The 18,075-nt window shown below is 32.0% G+C and overlaps 2 protein-coding genes across 2 annotated transcripts; both read right to left on the reverse strand.

Moving 5' to 3' along the window:
• Positions 1 to 4,889: 4,889 nt before the first annotated feature.
• LOC108343799 (uncharacterized) lies at positions 4,890 to 9,070 on the reverse strand. The gene is made up of 5 exons (XM_017582190.2): positions 8,585 to 9,070; positions 8,454 to 8,491; positions 6,691 to 6,961; positions 5,954 to 6,240; positions 4,890 to 5,529 (listed from the first exon to the last, which is right to left on the reverse strand). Exons 1-5 carry the CDS (start codon positions 8,945 to 8,947, stop codon positions 5,088 to 5,090), a joined length of 1,401 nt encoding a protein of 466 aa, XP_017437679.1. The 5' UTR covers positions 8,948 to 9,070; the 3' UTR covers positions 4,890 to 5,087.
• Positions 9,071 to 13,770: 4,700 nt separating this feature from the next.
• Positions 13,771 to 17,618, reverse strand: LOC108346085 (uncharacterized). Its single transcript, XM_017585040.2, has 7 exons — positions 17,106 to 17,618; positions 16,166 to 16,276; positions 15,946 to 16,044; positions 15,727 to 15,837; positions 15,338 to 15,641; positions 14,641 to 14,780; positions 13,771 to 14,554 (listed from the first exon to the last, which is right to left on the reverse strand). Exons 1-7 carry the CDS (start codon positions 17,256 to 17,258, stop codon positions 14,018 to 14,020), a joined length of 1,455 nt encoding a protein of 484 aa, XP_017440529.1. The 5' UTR covers positions 17,259 to 17,618; the 3' UTR covers positions 13,771 to 14,017.
• Positions 17,619 to 18,075: the final 457 nt, after the last annotated feature.

Below are 18,075 nucleotides of genomic sequence, written 5' to 3' on the forward strand. Positions count from 1 at the left end.
TTTTAAATGTTCAACCATATCTCATCTTCTTTGACATGTTCAAAATATAAATAATAACGTGTAAGAAATATTTTTGTATATGTTTTGATGTTTTAAGATTTGTTCTTTTTAAATAACTTGAATTTTTTATTTGTAAATGGAGTCAACTTAAAATATTAAAATAATTTAAAAGGATGCAATTTTAATTTATAGGATCACCTTAATTTGTTTTCTTTTGCATTAACGTGAACATTTTTATCACGTGTTATGTGTTAAACTATTTTATAATAATTTCAAAGTTTACCCCTTATCTATCACCTGTTCTGTTTTTTTAGGATTACTACTTTATACTTTCGTGACATCTTTAGCAATCTTCTGATATATATCTGTGTTTTTTTAATGCATATATTATTTCAAATTCTGACAACACCATGAATCAGATGATATATTCTACAAAGTTTCAACTTTTTTTAGTTTTTATTATTGATTTTTTCATTAGAATAAAATTCAATAGTTGTACACACTTAATTATTCAGTCATTATTTTTTAATTTCAACACAATCTAAAGCATGTATATGATAAACATTAAAAAATAAAATATGCCAAAATCATAGACAAGCCATCTTTGTTTTGGTTAAAGAAGTCAAGAGACTAATATGCTGATAGAATAACTAAAGGATGAGACAGTTAAGATTTTAAAAAATAAATAAAAATATATACTATATTTCATTTTTTTTAAATTCTATATTTCTAAAACTGTGGTAAAGATTGGCTGTTTGGAAATCAAATAATCAGTGTAATTTGAAGACATTAAAAAGACTACGCCATTAGAAATTTTGGATTATGGAAAAATTTAAGAGAGGTACTTTTATAAGTATTAATACTTGTTAGGATGGTTGATTGATATATAGAATTTTTTGTTAAGATTTTAAATTAAAGCGGAAAATTTCTATTTACATCTTTAATAAAATGTATAGTTTATCATAGTAGTGTTAATAATTATTTAAGAATTTCACTTTTGCAACTTTACACTTTTATGAATTTATGTATTTATGTATATCTTTTGTAATTCTTTGATGTAATTTGACACTAACATACTATTCATATTATAATTATTTGTAATTTTATTTTATCATGAAAATTGAGTCTCTACTTTGTCATGAAATTAAAATTTTGAATTGTATTAAAATTACTTTTTAAACAAATTAATCTATAACAGCATCTATCATATATAAGAGAAAAAACAAAATTAATCTATACAAATTTTTTGCATTCATGGAATATATTATCTTTTTTATTTTCTTTTTTTCCTTAAAAACATAAAATTCTACTAATTTATAACCATTAAATAAATGTAAAATATTTCCTCCTATCATTACTTTCTGATTACCAGTGATGTGCTGGCTTATTTTCTGCATAAAGTTATAACCCTTCTCGATACAATATATAATACTTTGACATATACAAATTTTTTGCATGGAATATTATCTTCTTTTTTTCCTTAAAAGCATAAAATTTTACTAATTTATAACCATTAAATAAATGTAAAATATTTCCTATTATAGTTACTTTCTTTAAAATAAGTAACTTCACATCTCTATGTTAGTTAAGGATTTTTCTTTTTAATAAAAAAAAATCATATCTCTCTGTTAGACAAGGATTTTTATTTTCTTATAAAATAGACAAAATTCGTTTGCTATTTTTTTTCTTTCTATCAAATTTAAATGTAAAAAATTCAAGTTTCTCTTCGTTTCAATGAAGAATATTTGGTGCTAGCATTAGATTTTAGTTTTTTGGTTTAATACATCATTTCGTCCCTAGTTTTAGGGGTTTTTGTTCAAAGTCGTCCTACGTTTTAAAAAAGTTCAGTTAGATCCCATTTTTCGTTAAAAAATGTTCAAAAATGGTCCTTTAGGGTTACAGCGTTAAAAACATAACGGTACAGTTGTTTCCGTGGCCAAAACTGAATAACGTGTAAAGTTTTTACAATATGTAGCACATATGATATATTTGAATGTGTAAATTAAAAAAAATATACAATGACGTCAGTTAGGTTTAACGAAATGGGTTAAATCAAATTATTCTTATCTAAGAATCCTATCACGATTTCTGGGTTTAACAATCGGGTGAAACTGGTCTTGTAATCACTGGCGTGGTGATTCCTTAAAGGTCAAATTTGAAGAGCGTACGTACGTGAGGTAAGTGTTGCTAACCCTAGCCTACTTACTTGATGTTCTTGTTGTTGGATTTGAGGGTTAGGGTTTGAGGTGGAAATAAAGGGTGGAGAGGAAGTGGATGGTGGAGTGGAGGTGGACAAAGATGGTAGACTGAAGGTGGAAAGTAATGGTGGAGAGGAGGTGGATGGTGGAGTGGAGGTGGAGGTGGAAACTAATGGTGGAAACTAAGCTAGATATCTTTCATGTGTTTTTCGTTGATATCTATTTGGGACCAAAGTACACCGTTTTAAATTGAAAAGGGGACCACATTGCACATTTTTTGACCAAAGGGAAAACTAAATTTAACATTACATATAAACACCTGAACGTAAACATTGAGCTTCACCTTCACATTGTTTCTGCGTTTCTGGCTTGTGCAATTTGCAGGTTGGTGCACATGAATGTTGCTTGTGAACTAGGGTTTCTGCGATTTGGGTATGTTTATGATTTTCTGCAGGTGTGAATTGGGTTTCTAGGTGTCGCGATTGCAATTTTCTTGTTCATATTTGGGTTGGAATTTCTGGTTTGCAGGTTAGGGATTTCAATTCGGTTTTTGCTTAATGGTGGGGAGGCACAACACATGGGGGAGATTTTGCCCTGATTACTGGCGACGCGGTTTAGGGTTTCATGGTGGCTAGGGTTTGATTTCTGGGTTTTCTGTTGCTGTTCTCTGCTTCGAATTGTAGGTCTGTGTTGATGGTGGTGACAGTGGCATGGTGGCCTGAGGGTTTGGTGGTGATGCATTTCGTTCTACGGCAACGACGACGACTAGGGTTTCATGGTGGTGGCACAAGGGTTTATGGTCTTAGGGAAATTAGGGTTTCATGGTGTCCTCCTATCCTTTTACATTAATATTGCCACATCAATGGGTCACAATTGCCACGTTATAAAAAATTGAACAGATCACAGTTGTCACATCATTGCACCGTTATGTTTGTAACGCCATAAGCCAAAATGACCAACTTGAACCGTTTTTAATGAAACGTGGGACAACAGTGAACTTTTTTAAAAGATAGGACGATTTTAAATACAACATCCCAAACTAGGGACCAAATGATATATTAAACCTAATTTTTTTTTGTTGGAAAATTTTGTCTCCATTATAGCAAACAATTATGCTCAATTTGGACGTTGTTGCATAAAACAAAGTTTAAGGAGTTAGATGAAAATTCTAAAAGTATTTATGAAGAAGTTCATTTAAGTAAACTAAAAAAAAAAAGTTTAAGCAACATAATGAGGATGTTATGATGGAGGTGTGTTATAAAACAAAGCATAGATAGATAATGCTTACATGTTGAGAAGAAAAGGTGAATTAATATTGTATGATTTTTAGTATTGAATATATATATATATATATATATATATATATATATATATATATATATATATATATATATATATATATATATATATATATATATAAGGGAGATAAGGAAAAGATCGATACATGAATTACCTGGTGAAAAATATATCTAAAGTTTTGTTCTTTAACAAAGTTGAATGATACATGTAACTTTCTTATTATATAAATATTAATAAAATGAAAATCTGATATCGATATTAATATTCATGCATTTCATACCAAGTCAAAGATAAAAATTATGATTGTCAAAATCTTATAATTATAACTCTTAGACTCCTTTAATTCTAATTAGATAAAATTAATTCTAATTAGATAAAATTGGGTAAATTTACATAAAATCACAATGGTTTGAAAAAGTATTTCCCTTTTAAAATATTTTCACTTTTGTAAGTTTACACTTCTATGAATTTATATATATTTCTTGTAATTTATATGATTTAATGTAATTTGACACTAATATACTACCAATTCTATGATTATTTGTTATTTTATTTTATATTGAAAATTATGGTGATGTTGTGCTTTACTTTGTCATGAAATTAAAATTTTGAATTGTATTAAAATTATGTTTTAAACAAACTAATCTAAAATAGAAAAAAAAATAAAACTCCGCTATTACTTAAAATTAACTTATATACAAATTAAAAAAGATGAAAATATAAGATAAATTATGTGAGATTTTACAAATTTATTTAGGAATAACCTCATTTTGATTTAAGAAAAAACTTATTTTATGTTTTTTTATTTCTTTTTTTACTTTTATCTTAAAGGCCTCTATAAAATTATCTAAATAGAAATCAATATATCTTAAAAGGTAAAATCAATAGAATTTTAATATATAACTTTTACAGTAAATAAACTCTTAAAACTCCTAACATGAGTCTTTAATACAAAAAATAAACTTACATACTTAGGAATCAAGCTATCTGGATTTGCATGGACTCTCAAGTTTTGCAGAACCTTTGTAATAATAAATTTCAACATAAAATTTACGATTAGCCATGATATGAATAACTATGTATTAAATTGCTGATATTTGTGCCTGTGTCAAGGCCATGCACAGTGTAAATATTAAGGCCTTTGTCCTTCGGTTCAGCAGAAAACTAGTGCAATATATTTCATACCATGATTTGCTTATGCTGCATAATATGTTGTTTCCTAAGTATAAAATTCGAAAAAATTATGGCTAAATTTTGACATTGGTTGACAGTACCCAAAATGAGCTCATGAAATGCAATGTGGCTGTGCAGATAAACTAAACTACAGTTTGAAGAATTCTGTAACATGAGAACAGTAAGAGTAGAGTCAGGTGTAATCAAGCAAGTCATTAGTTAAATATATATTTTGGCAAAGTGTTTACCTGTTAAAGTATATTGAATGCAAACAATTGTATATTTTAACACTTTGAGAAATGGGAACAGCTAGAATTTAATATCTGTAATAAAAATAAAGCTTTTCGTATTTACAGTGGCACATACAAATTTTTTCATCCTATTTAGCAATTAGTATGTATTTTCTGAGTCCAATGATCATATCATTGGTGAATTACCAACATACTGAACAAGTTCTGAGCCAAGTTCAGAGACCCAATTGACTGCAGTGCCAAAGAATAGCTCCCAGAACCACAGATCCAATGCCAAGACTGATGAAAAGATGAGCAATGCCAATGTCTGATAGCGGTTCAATGGCCAGCCTGAGGCCTTAGCAATCTTCTTCAGAAATGGAAATGAATTAGTATTTAGGTCCCTTTTCCTTATGGACCAAGCTGTTATCCACTTCACATTAGATGGGACTAAATCAAACTCCTCTCTTAGTCTCCTCCCAAGATCTGGCATGTGGCCACCCCCATAAAGTATTGCAATTCTATTGTGTCCTTTGTCTATTGCTGCTTTTAGGGCTTCTGTTGCTACTCTATTTCTCTCACCAATTATAACTGATTTCTCCTCTACATCTGCTGTCACCAGAGTGAACCTTTACAAGAATATGTCATCTTTATTAGCGTCCAACCAAAAGAAAATCAATATTAAGATTAAATATGTTTTTAATCTTTAAATTATTCTCAAAAAGTGTGTTTTGTACCTAAACTAAATATATACTTACTTCGGCCTTTCGCTTATGAAAGTTATGTAAAACATGATTCCCAGCAAAGACTACATGAAGAGTTTACCATGTAACAAATAGAGTTTTCCTAGGAAAGATGTTTGACCTAACTTTCATAAAATAAAATATGTATATATTTAATTTAGAGACGAAAAATATATTTAACCTTAATATGTACATACAGTACTAGTGAAGAATAAGGGATAATCAACACAGACTATACTTTCAAATAAAAATGCAGTTCAGAATGACTATTAAAGCGTTGGATTGAAAGAAATAAATGTCAGGAACGTACTCAGATGTTAGTCTCTTTGCAAGGAAGACCTTCATTGCAGCACCAAAATCAAGCCTTGACAGTGCCTCAATTTCGGGATATTCTGATGCTTGACTTCCCACATCTGTACAAACACCTCCAATGATAAGAAGGCCAACAAGTGGCATAGGAAGTACACGTGAAGCCCATAATAGCTTGGATCTCAAAGGGTCAAGATCTTCCGGAATTGAAGCTGGCTGTAATACTGCCTTTGTAGACCTAAGAGTCATATCTTTTGCAAAGGAGAAGAAGCTTTCACCTTTTTCAAGCTGAAATTACAGAATGAAATTAGACCTGGACAAGGAAAATTAATAAAGTGCAAGAGCTCAAATTTCAGAGAATTTGGATCTCTGCTGGTTTTCCTGTGTTATTCCTCTTCTGTATCTTTGAAATACATTGATAGACACTAATTTTGATGTTTTTAAAATATATTAAAAAAAATTTAAGTACCAACATCAAGGTATTTTAATGCTGAGCAGAGGACAGTACCTAAAAATCCAGCATAGAATTTGGACTCAATTTCAGATCAAGTCTTTCATATTATTTGATGGCTCTTATATGACAGTGATTAGATGAGAACAGCTGAATTTCACTGAATGCAATGTATGGAATCATAAATTGTCTTGAAAGAACAGTAACACTTCAATTTTTGTATTTCGAATAGTGTTCATAATCAGTGCACCATGTTGAATTAAGCAAAAAAAATTAGCAGTTAAAACCTGAAGTAATTTAAAGGTCTCGTAATCAAGATCTGCATGGTACCAATTTGAAGACTGGTAGTTGAGACAATCTAACTGGAAATCAAGTGTAAGAATTTGAGCCATCTGTCTCTGGATGCATCCCAAAATGTTAAAACCCTTTGAGCGTGAACTTTTTAACCTTTTTGTAGCAGTAGCGTTTCTTCTACTCTCTAAACTTTCTCTGCTCGCTACCATTTCAAAAAGGACACAATCATAGCTTTCAAGTTCCTTCTGAAGGGCCAGAAAATACCTGTTTATATAAAATAGATCATCCACATGAATAGTAATATAATATTACTTAGAAATCAAAACATAAAACCAAAATAAACACATTAAGTCAGTAAAAAGCACTCAAACTTATCATAAGAAAATCTTAAATAGTGCCCCAACTTGAAAAGTGATCATATAGATTGCACAAAAACTAGAAAGTTTGTACCTACAAACAAAGCTAACAGGTTGTAATTAGACAGGCATGCAGTTTAGCAAAACACACCCTTGCAATTGAATTTGAATATCACGATGATCATCCTGTTAATCAAAGTCATTATGGACCAACATATTTTGGAGAATGGGACTACTATCAAGAAAGCAACATCACAAAACAAACCATTTACATATACCTGTCCTATGCTCACCAATATTATCAATAGAAGTTCACATTGACAATACCAAAAGAAAAACTTGAGTTTAATCATTAACATGCAATGTCATTAATCTAATCCAAAACCACGAAAGGCTACAAATCAGTAGTTTGTTAGACTTGCATGAACATATATGTCTAAAACCACCCTCATCATCCTCTTAATTTAACATCTTTGATTTTGGCATATTACTCTAGTTCATCTTAGAACTCAAACATCCCCCTCTACCGTAATATATTTCTCTACACATCCTCACCACCAGAACCACATGAATTTTTTCACTTCCTTTTTGTGGGGAAAAAAAAACTCCACACACAATAAAATCAAAGGATAGAACACAAACAATTATAGAAATGAAAACAGCAAAAAAACACAAATGTAACATGATTCAATCCCGATTGTCTATATCCAGATAAACATTTCAAGAACACACTTTCTAAAGCACTCTTTTGAGCACATTCTTTAGAATTGGTTAAAATTCTTTGAAACTACAAAATCATGAGTGAGACTCACTAAATAAAAGATAGATCCACACAAATTTTGTTATTTTCAATAAATTTCAAACGATATTAGAGTGTACTCAAAAGAGTGTGTTGTTAGCATTTCTCTCTCAACAAATACTCGCTATTTGAAATAAGATTACAAACTTTAAACAAACTTGAGAAAAACCCTCCCTGAATGGCGTATACCCCAACAAACTTGAGTCTTGCTCTCAAAAGTTAAAGGAATTGTAATAACTCACTCACATCTCTTCTGCTTGAGTACACAAGCCCGTGCTCTGGTTGGGATTGTTCTTCTTAAGAACTATCTATAGTGGTGGTGATGAACAATGACTTTTAAACACTTCACTGATAAGTATTTATTCGTTATTTCTTACAATCCTGAAGTCACCTCCATTAGAAATGATTATACACATACGTCAACAATCACAACCTTTCACATATAAATTATTAAATCTCGAATTCACTCACTGGAATTAATATTTGGAAATTTGAAATTGACATTCCCAACGCTTTCTTACTACCACAATTAATTAACTTCTAACAACTACCACAATCAAAACATGACTAGAGTGAGATGTTCAGAAAGACAAACGCATACTCTTCATCGGCGATGTGAATTGTCGAAACCAAGTCAACCTACAACAACACCAAAAACAACACAACATCAGGAAACAAAGAAATACCAAAACCAAGAGACCCAATTGAGAAAAAAATAAACTTGAGAGTGACCTGAAGAAAAGGGCTCAAAAGGGACCAAGGAAACCTCTTCCTGTAGCTGACAAGAGCCGTCTGCAACTCGGAACTGCCACCACCTTCGACGCCGCTTTTGAACCGCATGAAATCGGCGATGGAATTGTTCTCGAGGAACTGCTCCGGCGTCCCATTTTCCTGCGGTGTGAAAGCGGAAGAAGAAGAGGGTGATGAGGCTCTGATGGTAGCATTGGGAAGGGGTGCTCTGGGGAAGCCGAAAAGAGAGGTTCGGTTTGAGGAAGGGAAGAGGAAAGGTCTGGTTTTGGTGGAAGCGGAAGTGGAAGGAGAATCAGAGAGGAATGAAGATGAAGAAGATACAATTGAAATTGAAGCTAACACCATTTTTCTTCTTCTATGCTCTGCAACACAACCACATAGAGAAGTGTTTGGATAACCAGAGAAATATAGGATTTGGTTTTTCAGTCACCGAAAAACCCACCGTGCTGTTCAGTTATTGCAGTTACCACTTACACTCACCGCTAGTGAGGAATAAAATTTTATTAAATATCTTCTATTTTTTTATGTTATTTGACCTTCCACATTTTATATTTTTTACCTGTTAATAGAGAAAAATATCTGAATTTTTTAGCTTCTGGTGGACTCTATTTATTTATGTACACAATTTCTGTGTAAAGTAATACATTATCAACTTTTTTTTTAACTTTGTTATTATTTTTTTAAAATTTATGACGCCACGTGAAACTTCTCTTTTCCAAATTACTCTTACTTAATAACAAAGATTAGATTTCGTAATAATTATCTTTAAAATAATTTATTAGACTTAAACATGCTTTGATATAAGTATGTTTGAATTTATTTTTTCTTCATAAAAAAATTATTGTCACATTTTGTTCATAAAATAGTAACTCCATTAAATTATCCAAAAACATTACTGGATTTATTTATCCTTTTAAAATTTTGATGACGTTCTTTTCGTTTATGATATGTATTATGATCACAGAAATATGTCAATACAAAATAAATTTATTTAGAAACCAAAGACAATTCCTATTAGATACCAAAAAAAGTTACTATATTTTAAGAAAGGAAAACATATTTAAGCTTATTTATCATGACTGTAAGGGTCTGAAAAATGTAGGGTTATTAAGCCTTATGTTGAGGCAGTCAGGCCCGTAAAAATTAAGGACATCATGACCTTAGAAGGGATCTTTCAAAATATGAGTTCATTAGCCAACTTTCCCTTTTCTTTCTAGAACTCTTATTTTCCTTGACCTTGCTCTGCCTTTTCTCTACATTTCCAGCTCATTGAACCGTAGGATTTTGATTTAGGTGCTGCCCAAGCGTCCGCGACGTAGCGGGCTCCATTTCTACCGAACGTTTTCTTCATTCTGACTGGTCCTGTTGAACTTGTTTCTGTGCGAGGGTTACTACTTTGGGACTTCTTCTAAAGTGTTGTGCTTATAACTACCAAGGTAAGGGGAGCTAGAGTTTGGTTAAAATTTGTTGTATGTTATGTATGATGTTTTGCGGGAATTACGCTTGTTGATGAGGCGAAATGTGTTATGCTAGTTAATAAGTAGTGATTTAAGTGAAATTGGTGCTTTCGAGTGAGTTTGAAGGAAGTGGAGTAGCGTTTTTGGGCAATTGAGGTCCGGGGTGTAAGTGGGCTGTTGGGGTAGTGTTACCAGGTATATTGTGACTTATTAGGAATGTCAAAGTGGTCAAACTCATGTTATAAGAGTAGAATTGAAATTGGGCCACTTGTAGAAGTGAATTTGGATTTTTAAAGTGTCAAAAGCGGTTTGATACACCTAGTCTTGGATCTAGTGATCAAATGGATGTTTGTTTTAACTTATAAACGTGTTTCCCATCAATACCAATGTGTAAAGAACCCCCTTTAGTCATTAAAACAGGTTCCAAGTGCATCAAAAGTCAATTTTCATGGTTGTTGTCAACTGGTATGGGGCTGGGCGCCCTCTGGTTGAGCCCTGGCGCCCCTGGATTCGAGGCGGTTCGTGCTGGGCGCCCCCAAGCGCCCCTGGGCGCACCAGCATGCTGTTGTCTTTGTTTTTTATAGTTTTTGGGGTTTCAAATGTATGTTTTGGACGTTCCTTAGGTCGTTTTGGACCTGTCTGAAACTGTTGGTGATGGTTTCAAAGCCATTTTCTTTGTCTAAGTATGAGTTACGGGGTTTTGTGTTGTTTAGTGGTTCTCCTGTGACTGTTATTGTCTGGTAATGTGTATTGAATTGATTAATGTTGTTTGCTTGGCAGAGTGTCATGTATGTTTATATATTTGGATTGTGTGACTTGAAAGAACATGACTGTGAATTAGAATGATGTAATTGAGTATGATTTGGAAATCTCAGGGTGAGATGATTGGAAGTGGTTGTAGAGGTTGTGTTGTTGTCTTGTATAAATGTATGGAGCTTTGAAATGGTAAGTCTATCCCTACACTCTAAGCACTGTTCATGCTCAAATAGAGAAGAACGGTGTGAGTGGTGAGAGTAGAGGGAGGTCCTCGTCTATAGTCTTAAAGTTTAGACATAGACTGGTATGAGGATTTACCTTGCATAGTGTTGGGGAGGGCCAGCTGAACTATGCAAGTGCAAAGACGACCAATAGTTCGACAATTATACAAATCCGGATGAGTCGTGTTGAGTACTTAATGCATGGTTTGATTGGTATTCTTTGATTGTTCTTTTTATATGTAACTAAACATGATGATATTGATGGATTGTACTTTATGCATGTTGCTTGTTCATCTAGCTCACCCTTGCTTCTGTGTTGTGTGTTGCTTGTGTATGTTTTTCCTTTGCGATGATCATCCACTTGGATGGGAGCAGATGTGGTTGAGGAGATACCTTTGGAGCAAGTACTGGAGGATGCTGATGCTGTAGTGTAGTCTACTTAGAATTTCCTCTCTTTGAACTCATGACATTTTGAATACTCTAAACTGTTTAAGTTTAAATTCTGTCTTCTTTTATGGATGACTGTAATCTCATACTTAATCACAAGTCATGCTCTAACTGTTCTCTTTATTTGAATGTTGACGCCTATGTTATATAATCGTGGTTATTATATATTTGGGATGTCACAATGACATTGAAAGTGTAAACGATTGCACTAATAATCAAAAGATTTTAATTATTTCATTTAATTGTATAAAAATTAGAAGAGCTTATATTGCATAAATTAGTAAAAGTTGTGTAGAATTAAAAAAAGAAAGATATGAAACGAAATTTTATCACACGCAAAAAGATAAAGTTAATCCAATTTACCATGTAAATTTATTTAAAATTTTCTTATATGATTTTCTCATGTTGAGAAAAGATTTATTTTCTTAGAAGGATAAAATATTTTTTTTATGAAAATCCTGTATTTTAAAAAAGAATTAGGTAAATTAATTATTTATGATCCATTTCTTTTAAAAAGTACTATTTAAGTATAGTATTCTCATTTTAAAAAGCACAAGAGATTAGAGGTTTATTTGTGTATGTATCCATATTTTAGAAGTTTGACCCTTTCTAAAGAAAGTTAAAAGAACAAGTGAAACTAATTATTTTGGTAATCTACCAATTTGGAAAGAATTTAAGATAAAGTTTATTATAGGAAATTAAAATACTAAATTATCCCTCTTTTACGTATCTTTTTTATTTTTGAACACTTATTTTTCTTTTCTACTTTCTGTTAAAAATCAATAAGAGAAAAGTACTTTTCTTTACCTTCGCTTTTGATTTTTTTTTTTCACTTTCTTTAACGAACCATTCAAAGCCTTAAACACTTTAAAGGATCAAATACTTAATTATATATAATTTTGTACTAGGTTTTAAAAGAATACTAAATATAATTAACAGCAAATTCAGACTGAACAGTTTATTTAATTATTGACATGTCCATGAAAAAGCAAAACATTTAGTCATCAGTCTTGTTTATAATTTCTTTCTTTGAAATTCTTGAAAGATAAGTTTTTTTTTCTTAGCTCTAGTTTGTTTTTTTTTATTGGTTATCAGTTATAACCGAACTTTGTAACTTATGTCAGTAGATATTATAAATAACTTCTTTGTATAAACTTTCTTTTGAATCAATTAATAATAAAGTTTTTCTTTGCTCTTCTTTTTCTCTGTCCTGTTTGTTCTAATATGAGAACTAATATTTGCTTTATAAGTGCAGTGGAGTTATACAGTAGAGGAAATACTTTATTATTTTTTGTGAATTTTTTTTTAATAATTATGTTTTTTTAGACAAATAGGAATGGTTTATCACTTAATTGATGAAAATATGAGTATTAATTTTATTAGATAGAAATAAAAAAAGTAAAATAATATGTAAAAGTGAAATCTATTAATTCATTTTCTTAAAATTTTGAATAGAAAATAATATTAATTCTTTATATGATTATATAGTTTTTATATCAAAAGTCTTAGTCTGCATTAGAGCATAATATAAAAATAAGAATTCATTATCCTGTGGTTTTTTAGGTTTTTGATAGGAAGTGTTTCAACAGGTAACTTTGCTTTTTTTGTTTTCATTGACCTATGTCTTGCTATTTTAGTTTGTTTTGTTTTCTTTTGTTGGGTTTTCTTCGGGGAAACAAACTCTTACTGTTTTAAGCAAAATTTTCCAAGTTTTTGTTATCATTGGCTTGTACGTAACTTCCCTGATTTACAATTTTTTTTCTCTTGAATTTTGTTAATGGGGACAAGTTCATTTTCCTTGTTTAGATTGCGTGCTTATTTTTCAAGACAGTTTTGGTCAACAATAAGGTAAAACATGCATGTCTTATCGCTTGAATTTCCATCATCTTAGTAAAACCATTGATTTGTCACATTATTGCATATTTTGCTTATGACTAGTTAATGTTTTATTGATTATAAAAAGCTTAACTTTGATATAAATATTTATTTTTTATGTTTGTTTAACTTGTTTCAATTTTATTATTAACTATAAATTTACGGAATATGTGAATATTAAAACAAAATTATTGTTAATCATTATGCAAAATAAATCAATACAACTAGTCTGCAATTCTGCTGCATTGTCATCTTAGTTATTGATATATGTACCAAAATTTAGTACTCATATTTTGAAATAAACAAACTTTTATATATAGATACCTAAATACTATAAAGACTCGTTTGACATCTCTCATTTCTCTATCACTTTTATCTCTTACTTTTCTTTCTCTGAAGGAGTACATTTGCATTAGGTGTCTACAAATCTTTATTCAGATAAAAAATATAACAGAGTGCATGACTGAAGCCTACATAACATTATCAATTACAAAAATACACAAGGAAAAATTTTCCCAAAAAAATCGACCTATAGTAACATACTAATTCATGACAAGCTCCTCATTGTGTAGATGCAAAAACTTGTGTATCCATTGCAGAAAATTGAGGTAAGCTGAAATGAATCTCTCCAAAATATCTATCAGAATGCCAAAGAATGATTACTGTGCTAATAGCTGAAGACCTGCTTCTAAATCTACCAAAGTGATGGTAAGAAGTTCTTCTGTGTCCATACAGTCAAAACTGAGACGTAGGTCCAAATTTTCTCTAGCATTAACCAACATGGTAGCTACCAATCCACCATTTGTACCCTTTCGCTGTTTTTCTGTTGTTTCCCTTTCTATCAAAGTAGCCAAGGCTTTTATACTGCATTCGGGATGCAACTTAAATCCATATAGCAAACTATCTTCTGCTAAAGTATGCATCTTGATGTGAAGGATTTGTGCTAGTTCTTCTGAGTTGAAGTCATTAAATTGAAAAAACTTGGTTACCCTTCTACAGAAACCTTCATTAGAACCTATCACTCGCTTCATTGGTTCACTGTAGCCAGCAAATATTACTACAATTTTGCCACTGTCCATGACAGACATAATCTCCTCTAAGGCTTCCAACCCATAGTCCTTGTCATCAGACTTTTGCAATGGTACCAATCTATAAGCTTCATCAACAAAAAGAATGCCCCCCTCTGCTTCCATGATCTGTGGTGAATGTTTTTAAGTAACTCAATAAGCAATGCAGAAAATTTGGTTTCACAGAGAGGAAGATTTTAGAGTCAGTAACATACCTTCCTCCTGGTTTTTGGACCAGTGTGGCCAACAAATTCACCTACTAAATCGGTACGCTGTACTTCTGTCACTTTATCAGAAGGTAGAATTCCCACCATATGGAGTAATTTTCCAAGAATCCTTGCTACCATAGTTTTACCTATTAAATACACAAGTCATACAAAAATTAATCTCAGAACTAAATATCATTCCCTTACACCAATTCAGTGTTCATGCACGTGCATATACAATGGGAGATCAAGCCAATCTGCTCAAGTAAAAGAAATTCTTCATATGTTAGAATGAATTCTCGATAAACACTTAGGAGAAAAAAGATACAAAATGGTAGAATGAATTAAGTTTTCTTCATATGTTAAGGTAAAATGAATCAAGTTTTTGCCATAAGTTAAATTCAGCTTATGCACTTCAACCTTTTTAGTTAGTCGCTCACTTAACTTCTCCAAAAGGCAATTTTAACTTGTGCATAAGTTAATTTTAAGTCATGGAGGAAACTTCACTCATTTTACCTTGTGTTTTTTCCTATGAATGTTTATTGAAAATTTCATCCAGTTTGGACCTAAATATTGTAGCATGAAATGGTAAATGGAGAAGATGAAGCTAAGTGCACAATAAGACATCTTTTCAATTGTGATTGGAAAAAAACAAGCAAGATGTTCTAAAAACAAACAATCACCGATATGAGCATATTATAAAAACCTGTTCCAGGGTTGCCAAGAAAGGCCATGTGTGGTGGTCTTCTTGCGCCAACATGCAGGCCAAGAGCTCTTCGTCTCTCATCCAAAAGCATGCCCTTTGCCCACTTGCGTAGTTGTACCTTTAGATCGTTAAGACCCACAATGTTGGATAGTTCCTTCTCAAGCTGGTCCATTTTAGCTTTGGTTTCACTGCATGCTTCAATGGCTCGTCGTTTCCTCTGCTCTTCAAGATGCCAGTTTAATAGTTCCCTGAGTTTCTCAGTTCCAGGGCCTTGGGATAGATGATTTAAAGGTGTCATTCCCTCCTGTAATTCACTGGCATTAGCATCTATGACAACTTTACCCAAAAATGTTACAATAACATGAAAAAAAGGAAATACAGTTCATTACATCGTCCTTAGCACTGCAATCAGCATTGTACTCAAGCAATGTTTTCACAGTTAAGAATTCTTCTGATCGCAGCGAGTACCAAACAGCAAGATGTAAAGGTGTCATACCATTCTGCAAGAAAGAGTTAGGAACAAACTTTTCTATTATTATAAGGCATAAAAGCAATTGTTGCTAGGTTTAAACAAAATTAAATGATATATCAAGTGACAAAAAAATCACATTTGCTCTGGCTTCAACAACAGCCCCACGAGCAAGAAGTAATTGCGCAGCTTCATTGCACCCATTCTTTGCTGCCATGTGCAACGGAGTTTCTCCATACTACAGAGATAAATAAACCTTTTCAGAATTCCAAGGCCATTACTAGAAGTTTAGATTTTACATATGTTACGTATTTATATTCTAAAAACAACTTGTGTTCAAAAAATTGACGACTACCAACCATATTCTTGGCCTCCATCTCAACCTTATCTGGCCCTTGCCAATCAAGAAGAAATTTAACTATATCGACCCTATTCTGACCAGCAGACACATGAAGTGGTGTCTGTGCCATCTGCATTTATAATAGATGAGATCCTCAGGCATATCAAATATAAGAGGATAACACGAAAATCCTATAAAGTAAGAAAACAAAAACACTAGCATATAGATTATAATAGGTAAGCCAAGCAACGAGCATATTTACAAATGAACTACACCCGACTTTTTAAAACCTTAATACTGAAATATAAAAAGTGAGCAATCGGAGAAATAGATCATCAATATGATAATTCCTTTCTATTCCTTTACATATTTCATGATTGTCACCTAAACCCCGAGATGAAAAAACCGTACAAATGATCATCAAAGAGAAGCCATAAAATAGTCCTTCTCCATTACGAGTCTAAACATACAATCTCCCACTTAAAGGAATGCTGTGAAAAGCAATTGTCAATAAACTGGAACACCCTGAGCAATATCAAGTCTAGGTAGCATATTCGACGTGCAATCCTTTCAATTCTTAATGTAGCTGATATTGAACACAAGGGGCGGTAGTATAGCAAAAAATGAGGATCAAAATCTAACTAGAGTAGTACAATCAGGTAATTCCAATATGAAATTGATATCCTTTCCTACCACCCTACTAAGTTTACTCTTTCATAAAAGCACAAGCCAACCATTTAACCATCATATCACCCCGGTTGGTAAAGTCACCATGAGTCATAATCAAGCAGATCCGAGAGTCATGCATATCATTCCAAACCCTCAATTAAAAAAAAAATAGCATTAACCCAAGCACAAACTTTTCCACAAACAACATCGGAAAGATCCAATTTTGAATGTTCAATGAGCAAAAAAGCAAACATTTTGAAGATGCCCAGTTGGGGGAAATGTGATCTTACAACAGGGTTCTTCTCGTTGAGGAGCGAAGGGTTGTCTCGAAGTAGCCTCTGGAGTCCGGCGAGGTCACCGGAGAGGGCGCAGCCATGGATGGTGGCTGGCTTTGCAAATCTTGACCGTTGATCCTGAGACCTGGTGATGTGGTTGTTGTTCATGCTGAAATTGAATCGAAAAGATGAGAGAAAAAAATGGGTTGAAGATTTGAGAGAGAGAAAGAGAAAGTGATTGTGATGTAAATTTATCTTCAGCTAAATATTCGTCCTTGAGTGTGTGGCCTTCAAGACTCCCCGCGTCCAATTCTCACGCCTCCTCGATCTTCCTTCCTTTCTCCTCTTTCTCTTTCTCTCCATGTTAAGTTCTTCCCTAATCAACTACTAATTTTCCTCTTAATCCATCTTAAAAAATTACCATATTATAATTTCCATTGTTTTTAGCTTCAAACTTTCCATAATTTACAAGACAAATTTTTCCTTAGTTTCAACCATATAAATAGTTAACTATAAATAATTAGGATTAGATATTACAGATCTGAAAGAAAGAAGGGATGATGGCATTTCTGAAATAGCCAACATTTTTTGTTTTTTATTCTTCCATTATTAACGCTGAGGTTTTTTTGTTTAAGTATGATGATTAGTTTAGGATGTGATTATAAAATAAGTAGTTAGATTATTATATTATTATTGTATACAAGTTGGATGTCTGCAATTTCTATGGTGCTTCGCCAGCTTTTATTACATATTCGTGAGTTGTTTTTTATTGGACAATCGCGTTATAGAAAATAAGTTTGGAAGTATGTGTTTATTCATTTGATTTTGCAACTTGGTTTAATTTACACATCAATTTTTTTTAGCTGAAACTTTTATCGTTAATATTAGTGATTAATTTAAAGTCTAGTTAATCATTAATTATATTTTTTTCATAATAATAATCACTTTAAAGACCAATAGTTATTGTTTATAATAATTACTGTAG

The sequence above is a fragment of the Vigna angularis genome, chromosome 8, assembly GCF_016808095.1.
Source record: "Vigna angularis cultivar LongXiaoDou No.4 chromosome 8, ASM1680809v1, whole genome shotgun sequence".
In the NCBI taxonomy this organism is placed as follows: domain Eukaryota; kingdom Viridiplantae; phylum Streptophyta; class Magnoliopsida; order Fabales; family Fabaceae; genus Vigna; species Vigna angularis.

What these genes read in the sequence shown, in the direction of transcription:
- LOC108346085 (XM_017585040.2), bottom strand. Translation starts at nt 17,258, where the DNA reads ATGAACAACAACCACATCACCAGGTCTCAGGATCAACGGTCAAGATTT. An exon ending in TCAACGAGAAGAACCCTGTT is followed by an intron (nt 16,277 to 17,105) that starts GTAAGATCACAT and finishes TTATAAATGCAG; the next exon opens with ATGGCACAGACACCACTTCA. An exon ending in GTCCAAAAACCAGGAGGAAG is followed by an intron (nt 14,555 to 14,640) that starts GTATGTTACTGA and finishes CATTCACCACAG; the next exon opens with ATCATGGAAGCAGAGGGGGG.
- LOC108343799 (XM_017582190.2), bottom strand. Translation starts at nt 8,947, where the DNA reads ATGGTGTTAGCTTCAATTTCAATTGTATCTTCTTCATCTTCATTCCTC. An exon ending in ATTCACATCGCCGATGAAGA is followed by an intron (nt 6,962 to 8,453) that starts GTATGCGTTTGT and finishes TTATATAAACAG; the next exon opens with GTATTTTCTGGCCCTTCAGA. An exon ending in AGACCTTTAAATTACTTCAG is followed by an intron (nt 6,241 to 6,690) that starts GTTTTAACTGCT and finishes CTGTAATTTCAG; the next exon opens with CTTGAAAAAGGTGAAAGCTT.